Consider the following 25,902-nt stretch of genomic DNA (forward strand, 5'->3'; position numbering starts at 1 on the left):
TTACGCGGTTTATTTTATTTTTTTCCCGTGGTAAACATGTCAGCTTGATATTCCAAATTTCTTACGGCTGTACAACTTGCTCATGCCTTTTGGAGTAGCAGGTGTTCTGGCACCTGATATGTTGTGCAGTATTGGAGGACCAAATGAAATATCCTACTGAAAATGGTTGAAGTAGTAGTTTCTGTGGGTGAAAATTTATTGTATGCGCCCTGTGTAAGGCTGGAATTGAAGAGTTCTGAAAGTCATATAGCTTAATAAAAGGATGGCAGGGATTTTTTTTGTGAAATATAGATGGTGTTTCCCATGAGCCATTTAAAACTCAATTGATGTCATAAATAGAGTGATCTAGACTTAAGGACACTATTTCTGATGACCTCTCCTAACACTGCTAAGCTTTTCCCAAGAGTTCAGCATTTAAGAGGTTATATTGGAGCAGAGATTTTTTTAAAGTGCTCTGAAGGTTACCATCCTTCTAAGCCTGTGGGTTTTGTCTATTAGTATGTTGTTTGAGCTGTTGTCAGTCTTGATCAGCACAAATAAATCACTGCAGCTTTCTGGCTTCATCTCATCTTTAGGATTTTGGAACGCTATGTCCAAGATCAAATTCCTGGTGCGACAGTTGTGGTGGAATCCATTGGTGCACGGAGATTTGGGGATGGGTACTCTGAAGAGGATTACACCAAGTCTGACCTCATGGTCTACGCAATTGACCCACAAACAAACAGAGCTATAATGAGGAATGAACTTTTTAAGTAAGTATATTATTTGTTCTTCTTCCTATGTTTCTATGGACTGTTTGGAAGCCTGTTGGTCTGTCTCTGTTAGCAAGTGGTTCGACATAACAGGAACAGAAAAATCTATTTGAAGCAGTTGGTGCGTGTCCCTGCACCTCTACCCTATGTGCAGCTTTACTAGGTTTAGTCCATTCCCTTGAGCTGAATGGCCCCAGTTCATGTAATTTAGACATTGTGGCTGTGAGAGCTTGTAATATGTTTGGTCCACCCTGTGGAGGAGCTTCCATTTTAAATTCCTCTGAAGGAATTTACTTTCTATGTACCAAAACTTCTCTGGGATCTCCAAGCAAGGGGTTTGGTGCTCCATTTGTTGACCTTCAGGCTTTCTGCAGTTTCCATTTGGAGCTTGTCTCTCTCTTTTCATTTTTGTGGAAACCAAAGGAGAAGAAGAAAGGGAAGGGGAAGGAAGAGAGCTGGTGTGCACCCTGTCTAAAACAGATACTGGGGCATGACCCAGGTGTACATCTCTGTGCAGGAAATCAGTAGTGCTTGCAGGTGCCCAGTGGGATGAGCAGACAGATCTGCATGGGCCCATCTCACCAGCTGCTAGAGGAGATGAGCAGTAGTAGACAGGACACTTATATTCATAATTTGTTTTGCCTTTTCAATCAACTTCCAAATTAGCAGTTAAATGCCAGTGTCACATGAAACATAAGAGACAGCTTTTTATTAACTCATCATACTCACAGTGTTGCCTGTGAACAGGCCAGCTCTGGTCACTGCAGCAGAGCAGTTTGGTAGGGTACCACTCTGTCTGGGCTTCTGCACCTTGGCAGAGCTCGGGTGGGATGTCACTCTGGCACACTGCTGCTTTGGGTGTCAGCAGTAACTGCTCTCTGCCTGCGTTAGAAGAGAAGCCAAAGATTATGTGATTAAGGAAATGAAAGCAAGGTAATTTCTTTACATGGTTTTTCTGAGTCATCACTAGCGGCAGGTAGGTTCTAAAACAAAATTAGTATCTCAACCCATGCAGCTGCCAATGCATCAACATGGCTGTAGAATCATTTTGTTAGAAATGGTACTTTTGTGTTTCAGCATTATGCATATGATTTAAAACAATGAAAATGCAAAACAGGCTCTTTTTCTAACACAGCCACCATCTTTCGAGGGTTTTCACACGTGTTTCACCCTTGTGTTTGCTTTTTATCTTGGACAGACTGTTCCAATGGGGTACAAAGCAGCAGCCTAAAAATCAAATGGCTGTGAGCCATCTCAGCGGACTGTGATTAAAAAAGGGCTTGTTCTCCCGAGCTTTTATTTTAGTACAGATGAATTATAGCATACTAAAGCTCTGCATATATTCAGAGTTTATAGGTTGGAAAAGATCACTGTGATCAGTCTAACCTAGTATAATAAAAACCATAGGAACTCCCAAACCTAATTCTGCTTTGAGCCTGTCTTTCAGCAAAGCAACCGCTCAAGAAAGTCCAATCAACTACAATCTTTGGTTGTTATTGCACAGTAATTATTTTTACTGTCAAAAATTAGGTCTTTTTCCTTTTTTTTTAATTTGTCTAGATTCAGTCATAGTTTTATTATAATTTTGGGTGCTAGACTGAAGCTTAAAATCGCTGCTTTTACTTCCTCGTTCCCACCAAGCTCTAGGCTTATGATCACATCATTCTCTTAATTTTTTTTCATGAGTTCCTTCACCTCTGCACTCTGGGCTATGTTTTAATCCTTTTTATCACTTACAGTTTTCTCTGAACCCTGTCCAGTCTTCCAGCATCACTTTCTGAACTAGGAATATAAAGATCTAGATGCTGTTTAGCAGCAGCAGCTTTCAGAGTGGTGGCAATACAGCCTCCTTCCTTCTAGTGGCTGTTTTTTGGCTGTAGGTATCTCCATGGTCGTAGGTTTTTTAGGTCTCAGTGATGCACTGGGAGTTTGTGTCCACTTTCCACTGCCAGAGCTGCTGATCATTCCCGGAATGGGGTCTCTGTGATTTTGTTCCCAATTTTATTCAAAAGTGGAAGTGAAAATTAAGGAAACCTGACATAAAGCCAGCAGAAATCCCTGATAACCATTTTCTTTTTTTTTTTCCTAAGGAAAAGTGCCAGTAAATCTGCTTGCAGTATTCCTGTAACTGTTGTACCCCAACCCACTCCCAAAATTAGTCTCAGTAATATGTATCTTACTGCCTTACACACAGACTATCTACTGATCCCTCTTTATCATTACTTTTCCACTTTTAACAGTTTGTAAATTCGTTGTGGCCTGTGTTTTCTTCCAGTCGTAGCCAGTTTAGAATATGGCCAAAGTGGGATTCCATTAGAAATGCTTAAGGTCAAAAGGACATTTTTTGGTACTGTCCAGGTTCAAGAAATGTACATAACCGTGATGACAGCTGACAGAAAATCCTGACACCCTTTTACTCCTCACCTTGGAAAGTTCTCTGCAAGTCTATTATCAGTATGGGAAAGTGAGCTAGTGTCCATGCATGGAGGCAATTAGCTTTTTCAACTCCATAAAGGGAACCTTTTTCTGATGCAGACTGTCTTAGTGGTCAGAAAATGTGTCCCTCTTCATTTTGGTGCCCTGTGAAAATACAGGAACATCCTTCTAGGGATGTTTGTGTGTCCAGTGAAAAACACAGAATAGAACAGAGGTAAAATAGAATAAAAAGCAGTTTTTCAAAAGTGAAGGGAAGGTTATTCATTTACCTGGTCTGCAAATGTATGGGGTATCAGCTTAGAAGCAACCTCATTGAAATGCTCGGTGTGCTTCAGCTTTTCCTTTCTTTTATTTCCCTCCCCACCCCCCCCACCCCCGCCCTTTCTCTCTTCAAAAGCTTTTAAATATTTAAATCAGCAAAATGCCAGGGAATGCTTTCCTGGCTTTAGGGTAGAGGTGAGTAAGCGTCAGCTTACTAAAGGAGAAAAATGATGTAAGAATTTTTTACCTTGACATCAGAAGTTAACAAAATTTTGCTAGCAAGTGAGTAAACCTCAAGAGATTTGGCTCAGCTCAGGTGCTTACCCAAACCTACAAACAAATTCCTTCTGTGACCATCATTCCTGGAGTTTTGACCTTCAGAGGGATGGCTTAATGTACTTCCTGCTACAGTCACAGGACACTGTAGCAATGGTTGCCCCCTCATTGCGAAGAGGTTGCCAGGAGTCACAGTCAATAATGCCAGCTAGGAATCTGCTCCAGTTCCTAGCAGAAGAGAGATCAATAGGAGAAAGGATCATTTCATAAACTGGTTATGATGGGAGAAAGCCTAGAATGTCGGAAAGAGGTGGAGCCCCTCTTTTAAAAACTTCATTAGCAATAAGGAATATAAATTTAGCCAAGGTATTTTTCAAGTGTTCAAAAATTTTGTGATGTATACAGAAGAGAGAACTGTACCAAAAGCACAGTTTTAGTGCATGAATTCTGCCGGCTGTGTTTTTAACAAAACTTAAAAAATAATTATTCATTGGAAGATACCTGTGGCTTTTCTTAAATAGGCTTTTTGGGAGCACTCTCCTGCATTTCTGCTTATAAAGCATAGCAGAGAACCTGGTTTTAACAGAGTTTATTTCACTCTATGAAAACAATTATCTGAAAAGGTCTTTTGAGGAATGTGGGGTAAGTTGAGGACAGAGTAGAGCAGAGCGACTTGTTCCCCTTTGCACATGGAGTGCTGCTGGGGTACAGACAGATATCACCATTGACACCCTGGTGGGTGCTGGCAGCCAGGCACAAGTCAGAGTGGTGGTGGGGTCCCAAAGGCGCTTGGCTTTACACTGAAGCTGGGAGAAAAGGAGAGCCAAGATGGCTCATGCCCATCAGCAGCTGAGCAAAGTCACGCTCATGACCAGCTACAGAGCTGAATTTCTACAAGTAAACCCCACTAAACAAAAGCTGATGTCTAAGGCTCCCATAATCACCTCTGGGAAATGTTATTCCAATACGTCGAGTCATGTCCAACAGTCGCTTATGAAGTGAAGAGATTCAAGGAGCTGCAGTGTGCTCTGGATATGCTGGATTACTGCAGATGTGCACAGTGACAGCACATGCACAGACTGCGCCATACTGGTTACCAGGCTATTTTAAATGGGCTGCCTCACATCCAGAAGTCCCAAATGAGTAGCCCAATCCCACATATTTGCATTCAAGCAAAATGTTTTGCTGGAAAAGACATGATTTAGAAGTCATGGACATAACAGCCGTGCTGTCTTCATCACTGCCAGCTGAGGAAAACCCATGTGTCTCTCAAGTCATGCTGATTTTTCCCTATCCTATACTTTGTAAGACTGATACACAACAAGTGATTCTTACTTTTCCTTGAGAATGTTATGATTGATAACACGACATTTTTATTGATCAGGAATCTGTCTGGTTACATCAAAAGTGGGTCTGAATAGTAACTGTGCTTTGTTATTTCCTCCCTCTACCGCAAACTCCTAAAAGGCTTTGAGGTGACTTAGATAATTTTACAGACCAAAATGATCAGCCTCCTTTTTTATCTTTTATATGAAAGAGGGTTTGATTTATTGGAGCATAAAAACCCATTGAATCCAGAAGATTTCTCCTGCATGTATTAAGTGGAAAATGTCCACCATTAAAAATAAAATGCTTTATCCTGTCTGAATCTTTTGCATAATGTGTCATGTTTCATCGTGGAGTAAATGTGCACGGTTGAGTTAAGAATCTGTTAAAACAGGGTTTGTCAAGAAAATGCTAATAGAATTTTAACTGAGAGATTGTTAAAATCATCCAGAGATTTAATGCTGTCCTACTTGAATGCCTTTGCGAGCTCAAAGGACATGTAACATGCTCCAGTGACATCTAGCGTACAGCAAAAGAATTAGAGCTCCGTTTATGTCTTGTGAACCATCACTGCAGGTCTTCAAGCTGTAAAAACGGATTTTTGCTCAAATACCAAGAAAATGTTTTGCAGAAGAAATCAGTAAGTTGGTTGTGAATATTAGCAGAGCACACTAGTGCAAAGGGAAATTCTTCAAAACACCTTGGGTTGCTTTTTGTGGTCTTTATGGGTCTGTAAGTGGCCACTGCTGCTAGTATGTTAGTACTATGAAACCAGCACCATTTCATCATTTGGGATGAATTGTTCTGCATTTTATGAGATCCAGCTAATATGTTACACACAGAGATCAGAATGAATTCTCCCCAAAGTTTAAAAAAATCCAGGCACAAACAATGCTATAAGGATTTATCAGTAAATAAATTTGAGAGGAAATTAATTATAAGAAATTAACACCCTTTAAGAATGTTATTTTGGGAGTGTCATTTCTGTCTTGTGATCAGACTAAGATAATAAAATCTATTTCAGATTTCTTTAGACATGCAGAGTTTATATGCAGAAATCCTTTCAGAGTATCTTTTAGCTGTTGGGTTTTTGGGCTTTTTTATGTCAGTGTTTTCACTTGACTTCCTTTCTGCAGGAGAAACACTGTAAATGTAAGGGTCTGGGGTTCTGCGGTAGCTAAAAGCCAGCAAGATCCTCTTCCATCCTAATGGGTGCCTCCTACTTTGATCTTTATAGCTGGAGCCTACTACTTGGCAGCTTGTGAGACAGTCAATCCTCTCTTCAAAAGTGATCCAAGAATTTTTATTTTCCTTTAGAAGTTAGAGTCTTGGCTAGTATATTTTTTCAAATAAAGCCTTGGCCAAAATATTTTTTCAAACTCCAAAAATAAACTTCTTTAACAAACTCTGCTCATTGTCTGGGATATATTTGGCTGGAGTTGATTGTCTTTGTAGTAGCTAGTTATGGGGCTGAGTTTTGGATTTGTGCTGGAAACAGTGATGAAAATACAGGGATATTTTCGTTCCTGCTGAGCAGCGCTAACACAGTGTCAAGGCCTTTTGTGCCTCTCGCTCCGCCCCACCCGCGAGGAGGCTGGGGGTGCACAAGAAGCTGGGAGGGGGCACAGCCATGACAGCTGAGCCCAACTGACCGAAGGGATATTCCGACCATATGATGTCATGCTCAGCGTATCAAGCTGGGGGAAGAAGGAAGGGGGGGAACTTTCGGAGTGATGGTGTTTGTCACAGTAGTGGCTGTGCTACTTTTCCTGGAGATGGCTGAACACCAGCTTACAGATTGGAAGTGGTGAATGAATTCCTCGTTTTGCTTTGCTTCCTTGTGTGGTTTTCCCTTACTTGTTAAGCTGTCTTTATTTCAACCCATGAGTTTTCTCACTTTTCCCATTCTCTCCCCCATCCCAGCAGGGTGGAGTGCGCAAGCAGCTGTGTGGGGCTTAGTTGCTGGCTGAGATTAAACCATGACACAAACATACTGTTTCTTATCAAAAAGTAATCAGAAGAAAATTTTACATCATACAGGAAATGAGGTCATTTGATTAGGGTTTACGTTTGCCTACCTGTCTTTAAACTGCCAATTAGCAGATCAGGTACTGAATTTCTTCCACTGCATTTCCTTTTTCAGACTTTTCCTGTCCTTTGCTTGTTAACTATGTCATTCCACGTCCTTCTTGTAGGTGATGCACAAACAGAAGATGGACAGGATTATAGGCTGCAAGCAGTGACAGCAGTGCATGGTTCCTGGTTAGCTAATGCCCTAGTTTTGCCTAGGACCTAACTGTCTGTATGGTGTGCCTTGTAGGCCTACTTGAAGTCAGTGTTTTTCTGATAGCTGTCTAGATAGCCTGTTGTTCTTGTAATTAGTAACATTAGTCAAGATTGTTCTGGTACCTGGTAATAATCTGGAGAACCCTTGAAGTTAAAATTATAGTTTATTATAAGCAATTAGTGCTTCTCTTTATAGGAGAGATGTGGAAAAAAAAACAGAAAAGGTGTCAAAAAAAGAAAGGGGAGGCAGTTTACAGTAATCTCTGTCTGTCATCTTTTGTGACCCCCAATCTGACTTTAAGGAACAGTACAGATGATGCAGGATTTCCCAAAGTGTTATTGGTTTCCTGGTTACAATTCTCCTGCATCTCTCAGGAGTGCTGCTACAGCTTCTGCCCAAAAATTGTCATGATGGAGATGTTGTGTCCATCCCTGCACTGTCAGAGTATGCTGTCAGATAGCCAGTGAATAAACTCCCTCAGCACAGTGCCAAATGTTGAGAGGGCACATCTTTCAGCTACTCGGATGTTCACTCCCACTGGTGATGAGTTCATCTGATCATTGTCCCTCTGTGTTTTCCTCTTGCGATCCATCATGCTCTAAGAGGAAAGTCTTACTCAAATAATTCAATATGTAGTATCAGCACTACAGTCTAAGAAAACAGGAGAGACATGGAGGCTAACTAGATGGAGCAGATGCGAGAATGAGGTTCAGAAATGATGCAGCTGGGGGGAAGGGAGTGGGATTAATAAAAGTGCAGTTTTTCCAAATCCCTTTTCTTTTTAATATTGAAAGGGAAGTCAAAAGGGAACAAACAGTAGACTATCCCTCCAGCCAAAGAATTTCCCTAAGAAGCTGAGGAAAGTCCTCTAAAAATTACCCACTTTTGGAGTATCATGAATCTAGGCCAAAGTGGTCTTTAGGGATGTGTGCAGGTTAGCCAATCCTCTGCAAAGACCACTGAAGGAAAAAGCACAAAGCAAGCCATTTTCCAGGCTGCTGTCAATGGCATGGAAATCTTTTTGCCCCTAGAAATTAGGATAAGCTTCAGCTCCCCCCTCCTCTTCAGTGTTTAAATTGTGTTCTGGTATCAAGTACTTTGGAGTTATCACTGACATAGGGATTACAGGGAATTACTAATATTCTTAAGTACATAAAGAAGAGGTATGTGCTTTATCAGACCACAGTTGTTAACCCAGCTATGCAGTAATTCAAACACAGTTAATGAACTTGACTGTAATAGTTTTCTTTTGTGACATTGAAGGTTCCTGGATGGCAAACTGCTGGATATCAATAAAGAGTTTCAGCCATACCTGGGGCAGGGGGGACGCATCCTGGAGATCCGCACCCCAGACGTGGTAGCAAACGTCAAGAAACAGGCACAAGCCTTAGGCTACACAGAAGGCGCGTTACTTGCTCTGGCTGTCATAATCATCCTTTGCTGTATGCCGGCTATCTTAATAGTTATGGTCAGCTACAGACAGTAAGTACTCCTCCTCCTTTTTGTGGTAGCAACGTTGTAGAAGGGATGCTGCATTTCTTAGCAGAACTGCTTTGAAAATTATCCTTAATTGCCAGGAAATTATTATACAGAGAAATATTTTTAATTTCCTTCTCGTTACAAGAGTTGGTTAATGCTTGACGTGTGCTGCGCATGAAAAAAGAAAATGCACAGGAAGCGCATCTTGCTATTCTTTCTGAAGTTGTGGTGCAATAACTGTTTTAGAATACATGCCAAAACACAAGATCAAAAGCCAGATATTTGAAACGCAAGTGTAGATTCAGAGCTAAATGCCATACCAAAAAAAAAAAAAAAATTAAAAAGTCAGTAAACAAACTGTGTAGCTTGGGCAAAATAAGAGGACTCAACTTTTCTTGTTTAAATCCCAAAATACAGTTATTTTTTTCCCTAACTGTATGCTTCTTAATTGCAAATGTTTCATGAAGAATTGATTTTGTGCCATTTTAGTGCTATCTAAAGCAGCATACACCAGAGACAACCTTGATATTTCCACTCACCTCTTACAGACTCAAGAGGTTTAAATAATTAGGCTATTAGACTAATTAAAAGATCAACATCACTAACAAGTTCCTCTCAACTAAGCCTTTTCAGGCCCGCTCATTTAAAATCAATGCATTTGGACTTAGTCTCTGTATTTGTTCTTTAATTTCTTCGCGTGAAAGATTTCTAATTCCACATGCATCCTCTGAGCTCTCAAAGAATTACCAATTATTACAAAATCAAAATATAAATAATTCCATGCATCTTCCCCCGTAAATGGCTATATTCAACTTCTGTATATATCGGTCTGTACCTCCATATCTTTCTATCTTCATTTTAAAATTAGTGAACTAGCTGGAATGTAATACACCCTCATCATGGAAAACCTCTCTTCCACAGGACTGTGTAGGAAGGAGTTCCCAGAGGCCTGATGGATTTTTTTGTTTCTGTGTAAAATGCTTTGGCATCTGCTCCCTTCATTGTGTTGAGGGCAATGAAGTGTCAGTGCCTCTGCAGACTCCCGCTGCAGTGTTGCATCAGTCTGTGGGAGGAGAGGGCATGGAAGAGCTAATATACATGTATTGCAGCAAAGCAATTACAATCTGAATGCTGCAGTGGATGTAATGTGGTACAATACACCAGGAGAGATTTAACCTGTGCATTTTTCCTTTCTGCGCTGCAGTTAGGAGTTAGCAAAGCAGTATGTTAGTCATCATTTAAAAAGCCTATCCTACATGAAAAAACAACAGCCTGACTGAGACCACTTTCCTGTCTGACACCACTTTACTTAGTGTCCTTAGTGACACCAGAAAAACAGCCAGGGATAGCCATTTCTTGGTGGTTACTGCGCATTCCTTGGATTATATTTACATCTCAGTTTCTCCAAACAATTTGAGTCCAAGGAAGAAGTCCTTTTAAAGGAGTATGAAAGAGCTTGACAAGCTTCTGCACCATTGTCATGGCAGTGCATCTCAAAGCTGCTTTATTTCTCCCAAAATTGTATATAAAATTTGCTTCCAGTGAAACACAACTAAACCACTTAAACCTACAATTAGTTTTGTTACTGTTGTAATCTGAATCGCCTGTTTCTTTAAGAAACCTGACAGCACTATATTTCCTTGACATCTGTTAGATTATCAATCTCTTTTAAAAGTTTAAGGAATTTGCTGTTTCATAAAAAAATTCACATTTTTGTTGTCTAGAAGTATGACTTGGAGTTGGATTTATAGGAGACTAATGTGAATAAACTGTACTTCTATGAAAAACGTATCACTGAGTACTGCCAATGAAAATAAAAGGAATTTTAGTGTTAATATCAACACCAAACACTATCCTCAGCTTTATGGTTTGTTTTTGCATTACAGCCTTTTTTCTCCTTTTCAAAGGGAGTTTCAGTATTTTTCCTGATAACGTTCTGGCAAAGTAGGTGCTCCAGTCTGCCACTGATTGTAGAGATTATAGCGGGATAAATGTAACTGTCATACATAATGGAAATGTTTAGATTTTCTCACTGTTAAAACTTTTTATGTGCAGTAGGTCCATTTTTCAGTGCTTTCCGTATCAGTGATCAGCTTACTAAATTCTGTAAAAATAATAGTTACTCAAAACTTACTTAATTTATAAAATTTTCACTGTCAAAGTGCAGTTCGGTGCCTACCTTTATGACTTGTAAACAAGCCAGAAGTTATCGTTATTCTTTGCTATAAAATAGTGTATTTGAAATATACTATCCAATACAGCCCCATAAGTTAACTGTAAATAATGTATTATTTCCTAATCACAAAAGACCAGTGTCTTCTAAGTAGCAACCAAAATAATACTCCTTCACTACTGAAGATGTTTCCTGTAGTGTTCCTGAAACATGTTAAAAGGAGAAAACAGTTACATAAATGTATCCCTAGTAGTCCATCTGTTAAAAAAAATCATAAGGTATATTCCTGTTTTCAAGTCTTACTTTTCTTTGTGTGTGTGTGTATGTACATGTGGCAGGGAGCTGTTTTCTGTAAGCCCAAAGCGGTTTTCCCCACTGTAATTCACGTTTATGCCAACTGCAAAATTGTTTCAAGAGTATCACAAATAGCAGCTAAATACTGTTCAGCTCTGGAAGTTATGATTCTTTAAACATGTAAATAAAAACATTAATTCTGTAATTTTTTGTGTGGAATAATGCAGTAGCATCTACTTCATTATTCCTGTTACGTTTGCTGTTTGGTACAATGGTTGCAAATGGAATTGACTTAACCTGCCTTTTTATCTTTTTTTTTTGTCTGCATAACAAAACAGATTCAAGGAGTAAGTACTTATTTTCAGCTTTGTTTCTAACAGCTTGTATAGGAATACCAACAGTCTACCAGTCTTTATTTTTAAGAGGAGGGGGTACCTGACATTCAGTAAGAGTTATTCCCTATACTCTAACTTGCTTCTGAACAACCGGTGAGGTTAAAAGTTATTTACATGGCTACTGAGTGTATATCATTGTTGCATGCTAGCACACATTAAAGGTACCCTAGATCAGGACGTTGCCTGTTTCCTGCAAAGAAAAGTATTTCCATGGGTGTGGTATTCCTCAGCAAGCATGTCAGGCTGGAGTGCATAGAGGCTTCCCTAGGAAGGATCAAGTATTGACTTTCAAAAGCAAACCGAGGTAGATCAGTCATGTCACCTTAGTGGCTCTCCCCCAGTTACACACATGAGGAGGGACCACAGGGTTTGTTTTCTAGTTAGAGAACAGAAATGTGTTTCATAGTGAATTTAACCATTTTAAAAAGCAGGTTTTTCAGGAAAACTGTGGAGACAGAAAATTCCCACCCAACTCTAATGAGAAAGGAGCTGTAAGTGATAATGTAAACTTTGCCAGAGACTTTGTTTTGTGTTTAAAATCACAGTTTAAAATTGGCACTTGAATGAAGCACTTGACCAAAGAGATTACTATCTCCACTATTAGTCTTTGGGCAGCCAGAATAGATAAACCTCCTAATGAGAGCAGGGTCAAAGGCAGCACCTACGTTATTTCCTAGGAGATCCCTGCTCTGTCAGGGACACACTGCTGCTTAGGAGGTTTCAGTCCGGGGGGAGCTCTGGGATTCCATCAAGAGAGAGCAAAGAGCTGAAAAAGCCAGGAAAAGATTACCATGTTATTACTTTTCTTTGAAGAAGATAAGGTACAGGGATGTTTTGAAAACTGCAGGAAAAAATAGAAATCTCTACATCTTGGCATATGTTAGGTTATGGAGTGTCTCTAATGAGTATTTCTCCTTCCCTCCATGGCTTACCAAAGACGACAGGCTGAATGTGCGAAGACTGCGAGAATCCAGATGGCTTTACCAGCCGGCAAACCAGCAAGCAGCACTGCCAATAACCTCTATGAAGAGCTTGGCGACAGCACCATGTAAGTATTCCTTGTGGTACATCAAGAAAATTGTTGGTCACTGAAGCCATGATTCACTTTCCGGGGGTTACCGCTTCATGCAGACTATGGTCAAAAAGGCTTTTCTTCATGAAGGAGTCTTCCCTCAGCTCCTTGGGGTTCTCAAACATCCAGAAAATAAATAGGCCGACTCTGTAAGGAGAGAAAAAATAATTTAACCTGCAAATGGGGACTTCTTGTAGTGCATAGGGGAGTCTTTTAACAGGTTTTAAGTTGGCAAAAAGCAGATGTTATTTCTAGAGCAAGAGCCGTTGCTACCCAGGTGAGCCAGGACTGGGCGCCTTGAGTGCCTTTGCAAATCCAGGCCAGCGTGCCACGTGTTTCAAAGCTATTGACTAAACACATCTGATGGAATTGCTGCCCCAAAGCCCCATTTGCTATAGTACGAAATACTCTGTTGGATGAAGTGGGTTATTTTCTTGCAAATTTGAAACTTTTTCAATGTTGAAATGAAAGATAAAGGAACTATCAAAACAGAGAAACCACTGGCAGTTCAGTGAATATATATTTTACCTATTATATGCTCATAAAATAAAAATATTGCAAAGATGCTTACCTTTTCATGCTTCTGTACATCTGAAGTTTATGGACCCCAACAACAATTTGACTCTCAGTATGGAAATATTACAGCAGAGAATAGCCAATTAATATTCCTATCATACTGCGTTGTTTTGTTGATAAGCTTGCCACACTTACTCATCTATGCTTATATTTTAAAACTAAGTAACACTGAAGAGCATATGTTTGGAGGCAGGTAGAGAGCAAGCTGCTGGTTGTGGTGAGGATTGCCCAACTCCTGCTTTATTTTCAGTCATTGTTTGTTTTGCTCAGAAAGTTGAAATTTTCCAGATGCTGTGACTGAGTTTATAAAATGTTAAGGAGGCACGGCAGAGTGTATCACTGCTGCTTTAACCCTTGGCCATCTGAGTCCAGCTTCTGTGTTTGAAATAATGCCGGAGCCTGAGCTTTTCTTTGTAAACAAAGGAGCTATACTTGAAGCAAGAATATCCCAGGGCTTTTGCCTTTGTGAAGCGTTACTGCTTGGGTGGGAAGGGAGGAAAATCGTATCTTTGACAGTAGCATATAGTCGCATTTTTGAATGTGAGCACTTCTGCTTGTGAACCACATGAGATCACATCTGTACACTTACACATACAGTGGTATGCCCTGCTGGATAAAGTTCCTCTTTCTTTTGCATTTAACGTTCTACTGAAATTAATGATTCCCTTCTACTAATTTTACTGGCAGTGATGTAAAGCTGATTATCTGTGGAAATTGGATATCCCAGTGGATGAGTATGTAGTTTGTACTGATGAATACCTTATGCTAAATCCAGAACAAGCCTCACTGCGCTGAGCTTTTACCTGCAAAGGTTTTTTTATGTTTTAGTACCATAACATATAGGTGCAAATTCACAGATCTGCACTATTGACTTTGAAGCTTAGATCTGTGTTCATTTTGACTAGTTTTCATTGCACCAAAAAACATGCCATATTGAGAATATTTTCTCTCAGATGTCTGCATACAGCTAAGATATATCCATCATGCTAAGAAACAGATTAAACATAAACTAGTAAAAATCATTACAAGATAAATGAAAATCCATGGGATTTTAAGGAAAATAACATACTTCAGTAAAAATAATTACAAGTTATCTTTTTTTCTTTTTGTCAAATATTTGATTTCAAGGCACGGGTATACCGTAGGAATTATTATCTAGGAAATAACTTTTAATAACATTTTTTATGAATTTTAGTACAATATTTCTTGTCCATAGTTGTCCTAAGACAGTCATCTTTCATTTGCAGTGCTGCCTTGTGTCTTGTTTTCTTAATCTGGTGTTTATAGCAAATGAAATGGAACTAAGCTCTTAGTTTTAAATCTGCCTTGTTCTCATATTTTCATTTTTCTCTATCTTTGGATATATAGGCATCAGTAAGTAAGCTCATTTCATTGTCTTAATATTTGTAGCTAGTAGAAGCGCTAGTTAATTTCCTTGCAGTGATTCCCATTAAACCTTGCAATCCAAAATGCTTATTTTATTTGTCCATTGATCAAGTACAGGAAAGACATTTACTGTGAAGTTTTGATACTTCTTTATCCTATTATTGGAAGCTGAGATGAAGTACGATTGCTGAACTTGAATGGTATTATTTCTAAAGCCAAACAGTCCTACTACCTTAAAAAAACCACCACAAAACCAACACTGCATGCACAGAGGTTTGCTTTCAGTTCATGGACTTAAGATCTCACAATTGGATGCAAATAACATCTTTCTTGTCTGCTATTTATGATTCCTTGCAAGGCAAGTACACTTCTTTCGGTTTATAGAAATGTGCTTCAAACTAGTAAGCTAATGTTTCTCATTGAATAATACACATATTTATAAACAGAAAAAGACTGAAGGGTAACCTCATCCTTGAGAGGTCATGTGAAGTGAGGAAGGAACTGAGAAGCTTTTGAAATAATCTGTTCCAGTAGCATAAAGGTTATGTCATCTTGCATGAGCCTTCTACTGGAAGGTTTCCTTCAAGTTCAGAATCATTTATTTCTCTCACCTCTAAATAGATTGAGGGTGTTTGACCAACCTCAAAGTCCGCTGCTTTAGAATAAAGAATTAGTTTATTATTGGTATGAAGTCAGTTATTTTTCATGCAGTTACATTCTGCCTAAAGGCAATCCTTAGGCGTACTGGTTTTTTGAGGACTGCAGTGCTTGGGGAGTTTGTTCACTGGTATCACCTTTTGTGGCTTTCCTGTGTGTTACTTGCCAATGCAAGAGTGATCCCTGTACTGTGTGCAGTGATTCTTCTCATCGGTCCTCTCAGGTCCCTGTGACGATGAGGAAGCTCTAGTTTCTCTGTGTGGGTAATCTCCCAGTCAAAACAAGAAACGAAAGTTAAGAAACAAATGTGTTCAATTACTAAATACAAGCCTTTGGGGGACTTTCACATATTAAAGGATATAGAAGAGATTTAGAATCTCTTAATTAACTCCTATCCAGTGTCTGGTTATTTAAATCTCTCGTTAACAGTTTTGCTAGGAAATACTTAAGCACCAGAGGTTAAATTTCCATTAATTTAGATATGGTGATATTTTCTGAGATATGAAAAAAACCCCACCAAAAAAGATGGAACAATCTGATCAAGAGGTCTAAAACTTTGTCTTTCAACATTCATGTAATCATGGAACACCTAATTTTTCCTCTACTCCTTTGTTAATAAAGCCTAGCCCTTTTTTAATCTAAATTCCAAAAAATATGGCTCAAAATTTGATAGGAACAAGACTTAGAATTTTTAACTCAGAAGGTTTTGTGAAAATATTGGACAGCTCTAAATCACTAAAAAGAGTTTTATACACTATTCTGTGTGTGTGTATGTATGTAGAAGTCATTGCTACTTGTTCTATACTTCAGCTGCAGTTGCTTAACTGCAGAAAATGGGAAGGTTTTAAGTAAGGCATTCAAAATGTGGAGTACCAGCGTTAGGCAGAGGTAGTGAATTTGTAATGAATTGTACAAAAGTGGAATTCAGTCTTTATATCCTGTTTCTACCATAATGTTCCCTTATGCCATCATGTTCTCACCATGGCCTGTCTTATCATATGTATTTAAAATTTCAGAGGGTTTTTTAGAATACACGTCCTTTTTAAGACTGGATTTTTTTTTTATTTTGGAGGGTTTGGGTTTTTTTTGCATCCCCATCCTAGACAGCACATGTGTTTAGTTACAATAAATCTGTACGTGGCAGCAATGGAAATGCATTTTGATTCAATCTTGTTGCTGATGAGGGTAATCTTCTCTTTATAAGGATAAGAATTTTCATTTTAGCTCTATCTGACATTGGCCAATATCTTAAATTTTTCATAGGTTGGGTGGAAAATTATTTTTTTTTCAGACTCAGGTGATCATTATTTAAAATAGGACTCTAAGGACACATTTTTCTAGCAGGCAGTTCGAGGATATTGATCTTAAAATCAGCTCAGAAGTTTGTGGTATTAAAAATATTTGAGGAAGGTAGGTTAATGAGGCACTTGGAGGTGCTAGATTAATTCCCCAAAATAGTAAAACCTCCTACTTTTGGTATAGAAATTCAGTGCAGTCCAACTGCAGGGTTTTTTCATTTGGTTTACCATGATCCAGAGATTAAATTCATGCACATATTGATACTTCTGCATTAATATGTGTATCATAAATGCAAGAAACAATGCCCAGCTTGGTAATTCTTTAAGAATTGGTGTCAGGAGAATGGTCCGAGTCTGATATGCATCTTAGCTGACTGTCTTCAGCTCCTCTTGGCTGCCCCACAGAGACCCTACAGGTCTACACTTCAGATGTGCCCAGGGGCACCTCTGTCTCCTGCAGCAAGTTTCAGGCTTGCTGTTGGCTCGAACCACAGTTCTCATTTTGTGTGTGACCTATGGCCAGTCTTAAAAGGCAATGCAGGCACACTTAAAGACTGCCTAATCATACATGTATTTTATAGAATAGCAGAGTTTTGATACACAATTATTATAGTACAGGTTTAAAGTAAAAATCCCCGTGTATGTTTTGTGTTGGCTGTGTGCAGTATGGCACAGTGCCGCTGCCATTTGTATGATGGAGATATGATTATACATACGTACAGTATACATACCATGAGACCATATTATCTCACAGAGAAATTGTATCACATAACTACACAGCATTGATGTTTTGTGTCACTGGGGAGATAGGGTTAGTATTGACTGACATTTTTGAAATCAAAGGAATTCTTTTAAGAAGAGGTTATTTTTTATTTTTTAACTTGCCCTGTAGCTGAAAACTTACTTTATTTTTTCTTCCTCCCCAAGTCCTTCTCCCTTAAAGAAGATGTCAAAGTAAATGTCTTGCCCAGTAGTGTAGTAAATGTGATCTTTCTGTTGGATAGCAGTAGTTTGCTAGAATTAATTTAATGGCTCTGATTCATATCATAAGGTTTTTTTTCTCTCTCATAAGTATCTATGTCCATGCATGTTTCCTCACATGTGATTATCTTCTTTTCTTTCAAGTCTTTTTCTTCTCTACCATTTCCAACAAAGCAGGGGAAAAAAGTCAGTCTTAGAAGAAGGAGACCGTCAGAGAGTTATAAGCAGCTTTGCTTCCCGTGCTATTGAGGCTCACAAGCAATCTAATATCAATGGATCTTTGAACAATAATCTCCCCAAATCTTCAAGTAACATTACTTTTTTATCTGATGAGAACCCATTAACTACTCAAAACCCATTATATATGGAAGGTGTCACTCAAAGTCCTGCTGCTGCTGGGTTTCTACGGAAAAGAAACGATACTCTAGATACTCTTTCTCCTTCAAGACTAGCCTTGAGAGATGCCTCTTTGGGAGGCAGCCACCGTGCGTGGACAGTACCAACTCACGTTACTAAGAGACACACGCCTGGTTCTCTGAGTAGGCCAGTTATCATGGACCCCATTCAGTGGCAACAGGAGAGACTCAAAGCAGAGAACGAAGGAACTGAAAACCAGCATAGCAGTGTTGATATTAGCAGTCCGCTATTTCAGAAAATAAGTGGCCCCAAGTTAACTGTAAAAGAGAAGGCAAGACAGTTTGAGCAGCAGGCTTTGCAGGAAATGAAGCAAGTGAAATCTCCTGATGTGAAATCCATCCGATCACCAACACACAGCATCTGTTTCCAAGAAGGAGAGAATGGGCTAGAGCAGTCTCCTAAAAGTGTGATTGCTTCTCCTTGCCTTCGCTCTTCTCCTCTATCCTCTTCAACACCTTGTGCTGAAGTAGTTGAACTGGAGGCCTCTGCGGTTCCTTCTGTAATCATCACTCACCACAACTACCCTGAAGAGCCTTCTCCTCCACCAGCTCGCAAACCAACTCCTCCGTCTTTTAGGATAAAATCAGTTTGCCAAAGTTTTCTAGCTCCTCAGACCAAAGAAGTTGTAGAAAGCATTCCAGATCCACCTAAAATTCCCCCACCCCCACCTCCACTTCTGCCACCTCCACTGCCACCACCACCTCCATCCCCTCCTCTGTTGCCATCACATCCTCCATCTCCACCCACAGTTTCTCCTTCTTCTTCTTCATCTCCTTTTAGCGCCCAGCACCTCTCCCCTGCCAAGCATCCAAAATCCCCTGCCAAACAGCCAGCTGTACCACCACCGGCCACAGTGCCAGAGCCTCCTCCCCGTAGGGAGCTGAAAGGTATTCTTAAAAACATTCAGAATTTAGCAGCAATCGAAAAGTCTGTGGCCAACATGTATAGCCAAATAGACAAAAACCACGTTCTGCCCAAGCACGTTTCTAAGCTCAAACTGGTTGCAACACCAGAGCTGCCAACCCCAGAAGCTGCGGCTGAGCATAACCAGCAGAATGGCAACTTGAGCTGTGTTGTGGAAGAGCTTGAGAAACGCTTTCCCTCTCAGTCGACAGCACTGTAATATTTACAGTTGGATGTTTTCTGCATGTAACATTTTGAGTGAGATGACTCTAATGCAGCACATGGTATCTGCCTCAGACTCAATAAATTCAGACTTTTCCCCTTTCTCTGCTGTGTATCACTACTTATTCAGCCCTGATCCTAAATTGAGAAACATTGTCTTTCCTGTTCACTTGGAAATTTGTAATGTACAATAACTTTACAAGTTGTTTTCAGAGATACATTTTACTGTTCTATGATGCTGGTTCTTAGTCTGTTTACCAAAAATTCTTGGGGAAAACGGTCCATTTTTACCCAAATATTGGTCATAGACAGCAGAGGGCTTAATACTGCTCCATGTTAAGCAGCCTTCACTGTAGGTAATATCAGTAAGCAGAGTGATTTTTCTGCAGCTGTAATTGGAATCTCTTGCTTTGCCCATAAAATGTACCACCTGGGAGGAATCTTACTGTCAAATATTGGATGTCAAAGAAAGCAAGTACTGGTAGTAAGCAGGCTCAGCAATAGTGAGCTGGAGTTATTGCAGTAATGCATCTTCATCTTCTGCAGGAGATGACACAGTGCTGTGCTCTGCTGGCATGCTTTGCTGGCATGCTTTCTTTCAGCTTATGTTTGCATGTCAAGTCAGAAGAAGGGTTCTGTCTTTATTTGTCAGTAAACCTGGCTGTCTTCCCTCCTGTTACCTCTGTTCTGCCTTCCATTGCATTTTTTATATTGTAACTGCATCTTGAAAGTTCTTATTTTGTAAATTTCTTTTATGTACAAAACGTTTGTTTTTTATTTTGCATGTACATGTTGTTGTTGTCTCTCTTAACTTTCATGCTAGTTTGCCATGAGCTTTACAGCTGAAAAATCTCGCTTATCTTAAATTGTAATAAAGTCACTCTGATTAGCGCTACCAAGTGAAGATTTTTCGAGTACTTATAAAATTCCATGTAATACGGATCTACTTACTGGCTGTTTTGCTCACAGTCATCTAAATCAGGCCTTCACATTAAATATGATCAATTAGAGTAGATTAGCTTGCCTGTAGAAAAAAAATGGTAAGTAAAAGCAGGTTTGGCATTTAAATGTTAGTTTGGCTCAACTTGCAGGTTTCCTCTTAGTCTTTTGCCAAAATCCAAAAGTTTTGTGTTTATATATGACAGGTTTTAAAAACATATTCAGAAAGGCAGATACTGCATAATGAAGAAAAATTAAAACCCCAATTTCAAATGTTGTAATTCTGAGCAAAAAAGGTAATTTTTTATCAGACTGTCTAGAGATCTTCAGCATTTCCATGGTGCTTGGCTTTTTCTCTTTTCTCCTTTTTTTGGGTTTTTTTTTTTTGTTTGGTTTGGTTTGTTTGTTTTAAAATCTGCAGTTAGAACATGTATGGATGCTTCAGTCGGAAACTGCTGAAGGTAGTTTCGCTGTCTTTGTCCCAGCGCCAAACTCCATGAACTCCCATCACACAAGTTTCGGTGATACATTTATTTACTTAAAACTCCTGTTGGGCTAGACTGTAGTTCCAAGACACGTATGGCAGCTAAACGTATGAGGGGAATGATGATCGATCATAGCATTTTGGCTGTAATAGAATCTGTATAGTTTATGAGATGCACACATGTAGAATACCTGCCAATGATGCTAATTTCTCCAAGAGTGGCACAACTGAAGCACCAGCAGCAAATTGTCAAAGCTCAGCAGCTATTAGGTAGAGAAACATCTAAGATTTAAGAGTCAGAATCGGAAGATGGTGACATGTTGACTTGCTTCTGTGTGTCTGCCATGGTCCTGGTATTGAGACAGTGGGACAGTGGAAAGTGCAAGGATGAGCATGGGGAATCACCGTGCTAAGCATGTTCGAGTGGATCAACCCTTAAGACAGAGATCTGAATTGAAGGACACAAATCCCACTTCAGAGCTTGTAGACCCATAAGAGATGCTTTTGTGAAGTTCGTTACATCACTGGTGAAATACTAGACAAATGTGATTTAATCTTGCAGTGTGTAGTGTCACGCAACAAAGCTGCAGGTGTTTAGTAATTCGCAGCATAAACTCCAAAGCTTTTTATTTGTCTACAATTATTTGTGGCATTCCTTAAGCAGAAAGAATGGGCATCACACAGGAGCTCCTTTTGAAATGTTTACTTTCATCACTCTTCTGAGTCTTTGGGGGTCATGATAATCAGCTGTTCTCTAATGAGGAACACCTGCTTTCTCATTCTGGAACCTTTATTAAGTTGAAAGTTTACAAAACGTAGTTTCATTTTGTCTGGAATTAATGCAGCCTTTGTTGAATAGCCTTTGAAAAAAACCCAAAACATTCTATTAGACTGGGAAAGAAACTGTACCAAAATCACGTATTTTTAACCCAACCCAGGGAAACTGTGTCCCATTGAGATGTGTGGATGTTACTGCAGTTCTGTAGTGCTACAGAATATTTTAACTAATATAGTAGTTGGTAAGAAGTTGAGCAGATAGAAGCTTATTGACCCTTCTGCAGGTTATCTGATTTAGTTAATTAGGGTCAGCTGTGACCCTGGATGTATCTCTCATGCTTTCGTCATCAGCTTGACTGGGTTGAGTCCTGAGCAGGAGCAAAGATTGCATCAGTGCAGTCGGCTTCTTTGCAAACCCATTTGCAAAACTGAAATCAAGCAGTAGCGTATGATTGCTCATCTCCTTTCCAGAATCCTTCTCCTCAGTTCCAGCCAGGACCTGCAGGAAACCTCCATTTTAAGAGCAAAGGCAAACTGATAAACAGCTGCCTCGTCTTGGTAGTATCTGTACTATTTGGGGTTTATGATGCTTTTGTTGTTAATATGAAAACAGATACAAAGTATGAAAAACCAAATGGCTGCTGGGATGCCAGTAACTGTGAAAACCGCTGCTTCAGGCAAATCACAGTTCCTTTAACCTGTGTTAGCAATACAGACCTATGAAAGGTTGGCCCATTTTGTACATGTGAATTCATTCTTTTTTTAACTTTCATGTTACATACCAGCAGCGTATACCAGCTGCCATATTATCCTACGTCATCATAGGTACTATGTCCTCGCTTCCCATTTTGTGTTGAAGGTTTCGTTCTGACTGTGACTGCAGTGAAGTCTGGCTGATAATGTTTATCCAGAAGCAATTCCTCCCTTGGTGGAGAGCTTTAATTCCTTTCCGGAAGCAAAAGATGTTGTTTTGACCTTTGCCTTTTTGTCAGAATAGATCCTTGTGCTGTATTGAGTGAAAGGGTACTTTTTGTCTTTTGGGGGCGTTTTTTTCTTCTAATCATGGCCACGTAAAACTATAAAAGAAGTATAAGCATCTCTCAAAACACAGCATGGTGATATTTTTTTAAAAGTTGAATTCCAAATTTAATTAGTTACTTATGTTATGCTTTTAATCTGCAATATAGTGACTACTTGAGAGCAATTAAGAGTAATAGGCTTACTTATCCTCTGTGCAACACAAGACTTTCTTTATCTGAAGACTGTTGTAGGCGATATGGAAACTAAATACAGTGTTCCTCAAGTGGACTTTGAAAGTCACAGATCATCTTTTGATGATAAATCTTCATTTCAGTTGTTCATTAGTTTTATATAATATGGGCAACAGCATTAATTTAATGCTGATAATCAATTTCATGTGCTGAATATTAATACAAAACTTTATAGATTTACTCAAGTGTAATTAAAGACTTTGCCTAGACTGCTGTCTGTGTAGTAGATTAAGCTCAAAATAATTTTGAGCATTCACCCTTTCCTCCTTAAAAAAAATATTCCAGGCCTATCCTTAATAATAATGCTAAGACCTAAATTGCTGTTCCCTAGTTTTGTCTAAACCATTTTAATTTTCTGGCACAAAATGTGAAAATAGAGAACTTGATAGACATAAGTTCATTTTTCATGCATATGAATGGCTCCAAGAAAATGAATTAAAACAACAAAACATTTCCAATACAATCAAAAGCATGACGCCTGTGGCAAAATAATCATAGATAGCAAAAATAATTTAACTCCTCCCTGCTGAGCAATTGTTAGGAAATGTGTAATTTTAAGAATAAAGTTGTTACAAGAAATTAGTAAAAGAAGCTCAAGGCCAGTTTCTAGCATGTCCTGAGTGTACACAGAAAGTCCAGAAGTAGAAGAGAAGCTTAAGCCGACGCATGAAATAACAGTGTCTCTTTGTAGGTGGTCTCTGAGACAACAGAGGGGGTGACTGGGCAACGGGAATGCAAGGGAAGCCCAACACAGCGTTCACCCCCTTTCCCTTTGCTGACTTCCACTGGCTGCGCTGGCTCTCTGGCTTGTGGAGACTAGGGATTTCTTCCATTCATTTGCAATCTAAAAGCAAGAAAAGATCCCAAAGATTCAATAGCCTTTCTGATGCAATGATTCATATATCCAGAGCAAATCTGAAGAAAAACACATTTTATGTTGTAGATATGTATTTCTTTTCTTGCTAGTAATTTCTAATTACATTATCTTGTCACCTCTCTCCAGAAAGAATGGCAATATGCATCTTTACATAGTCTCACAGAAGTATACTAATTTTTTTTTCTTTTTCTGACTTCCAGGCGAGGATATGCACAGCAAGAGGTAAGGCTGTTCCCCAATTACATTTACAATATTAATTACGTCAACATACTTCTTCTATACAGCCTATGTTGTGAAACTCCTTGCTACTGGGTGTTGTAGAAGCCAGAAATATCAAGTGGTTCAAAAAAATTTCATGAGGCATAGATTCAGTGGGGGCTAGTAACAGTTGTGGCACATACGTAACCTCCAGGCTAGCAGAGTGCTTCTTGGCAAACTGCTAAAAGCAGCTTTGCAGGGAGCTCACTCCACGCTTGCTGTGTTTTCTTATGGCTGCCCAGTGGTATGGGCCAGGTACGGGACTGCACAGACCTTCTCTGCAACTCAGTGTAGTTTTGTTGTTCTTGCAGCACCTTTTTCTCCAGCAAGGAATAACACGGAAAGTTGCCCTCAGAAATCTGAATGAACTCAATTCATAATTGGAAAGTTCTCCAAAATACATTTCTGTCGTAAAGGCTGATAGATACTGCTGAGAGCTGGACCAGTTTTACTAATCTTAAGATGTGTATCCCAAGCCTACTGCTCCTTATTCAGCAGTGTTTTAAAAATTGCAAGCTTTCCATTGTTCTGCTGGGATTTTTCCTCCCTTTGCAGAGCTGATCTGTGTCTCAGTTCAGGTACAGAACTTCCCCATCTCTCAGGGTTTGGTTTTGGCCAAGAAACCTGGCTGAAATAGTGCCACCAAGTTTTGAGAGGAGTGTGAGGACGATGGTGCTGATTTTCATGAGTAAATCTGATTCTAATTTACAAAACAGCAAGTGATGTGCATCGGTCTCTCATTTGGATTTGCGGTAAACTGGAGCTGCAGAGTAATTAACAACGTGGCTACCAAAAATGACCCATGTTTAGCTGTGCCACACCAGACAACAGCCATAGCATCCTGTCAGTCCTCTCCATAGAGCCTCCCAAGGTCTTTTCCCTCACATCAGCGTGTTTTTCTCATTGCATGCTTCATACAGAAAGGAATTACACATAAGCTGTAGAGAAAACAAGTGAGATAATACTTCACTGTCTTACTAGGTATTGTGAATTAAAGTATATTTGTGGTTGTGAGGTACTCAGTTACTAGCCACAAAAGTATATAAATGTAGATAGAGAATTAAAGCTATGGTATTGCAGTAGAAGCTTGGGTAAGAAATCGTATCACTTCAGGTTTTTAATAGCTGGTTCCACACACTATACTGCAGATTCCTATAGATTTGCTTTCTACTTGTGGATAATTTTTTGTCTGCCATTGTCTCCCTGCTGTCTCCAACACACATCACATAATAGTTCTTTTGGGTTCTGATAGAAGGTTTTGAGCTAAATATTTTATAGAATCGCCACGTAAACTGGTAATTTTATTTTATATTAGGAAAAATAAATAGTGGACTGTAATAGATTAGATGCTTAGCAGTGTTCTCACCGAGTATGGAACTATCTGGTGGCTGCCATACACAAGGCTTTGAAGGACCTGTGTTCTTAGGCTTTCATTCCAATCTTAAACACAAATGGCCTGTACTTTAATTGTTGCTGCCTAATGAACCCCTTTCTAATTTCTAATTTTCTTTTCTAGCAACAGCAGTTGCTGAGACCTTCTCTTCTCAGACCAGAGGTACCACTACTTTTAACTTCTTAATTATCCTATATCTTTTTGAATGGATTTTACGTAATTTCCTAAAAAAAACTTGTCTGTATTAGGTGATCTTCACACACACACGCATGCGTGCGCACACACACATGCGCACACACACCCCCACACACACACACACACCACCACCCCCGACTCTTTCAGATGAAAAGGAAAGTCCTGACATTGTTACCCCAATTATGTTATTGTAATTCAATACTTTAAATTTACTGCATCTTGATATTTTCCCCTTGAGGATCTTTCAGTTGCCTCCAGGGGCTCACACACACTAAAAGCTTTCCTAGCTTCGTGTCCACATTCACAGACAGAATAATTTCCTCACTGTCCAACTGCATTCTATTTTTTCAGATGTCAGTCAACTAACAATTAATTATTGTACCTAGAGGTGAACTAAGCAGTTGGCATGCCAAGGTAATGGAAGAATTAGCACACTGCTGTGAAGTGCAAAAGCAGCTCTGGATTATGAACCAAATACTTCCTATTCCAAATCTTTTAGACCCAGTATCATTTCCAG

The 25,902-nt window shown here is 39.4% G+C and overlaps 1 protein-coding gene across 8 annotated transcripts in view; it reads left to right on the top strand.

The window, feature by feature from the left end:
* PCDH15 (protocadherin related 15) overlaps positions 1-25,902 on the top strand; it is a 442,830-nt gene that overhangs the window by 407,270 nt on the left and 9,658 nt on the right. For 3 of the 8 annotated variants that reach the window (XM_037400859.1, XM_037400861.1, XM_037400860.1), the window contains 5 exons: positions 576-752; positions 8,602-8,820; positions 12,617-12,727; positions 23,740-23,761; positions 25,314-25,352. In XM_037400859.1, the coding sequence (XP_037256756.1) occupies positions 576-752; positions 8,602-8,820; positions 12,617-12,727; positions 23,740-23,761; positions 25,314-25,352 (568 nt within the window). Of the gene's footprint in view, positions 1-575; positions 753-8,601; positions 8,821-11,622; positions 11,632-12,616; positions 12,728-14,695; positions 14,702-17,793; positions 20,381-23,739; positions 23,762-25,313; positions 25,353-25,902 lie in introns of those variants that run through there. The other 5 variants (XM_037400854.1, XM_037400856.1, XM_037400855.1 and 2 more) reach the window with 3 other exon arrangements.

The sequence above is a fragment of the Falco rusticolus genome, chromosome 9, assembly GCF_015220075.1.
Source record: "Falco rusticolus isolate bFalRus1 chromosome 9, bFalRus1.pri, whole genome shotgun sequence".
NCBI lineage: Eukaryota > Metazoa > Chordata > Aves > Falconiformes > Falconidae > Falco > Falco rusticolus.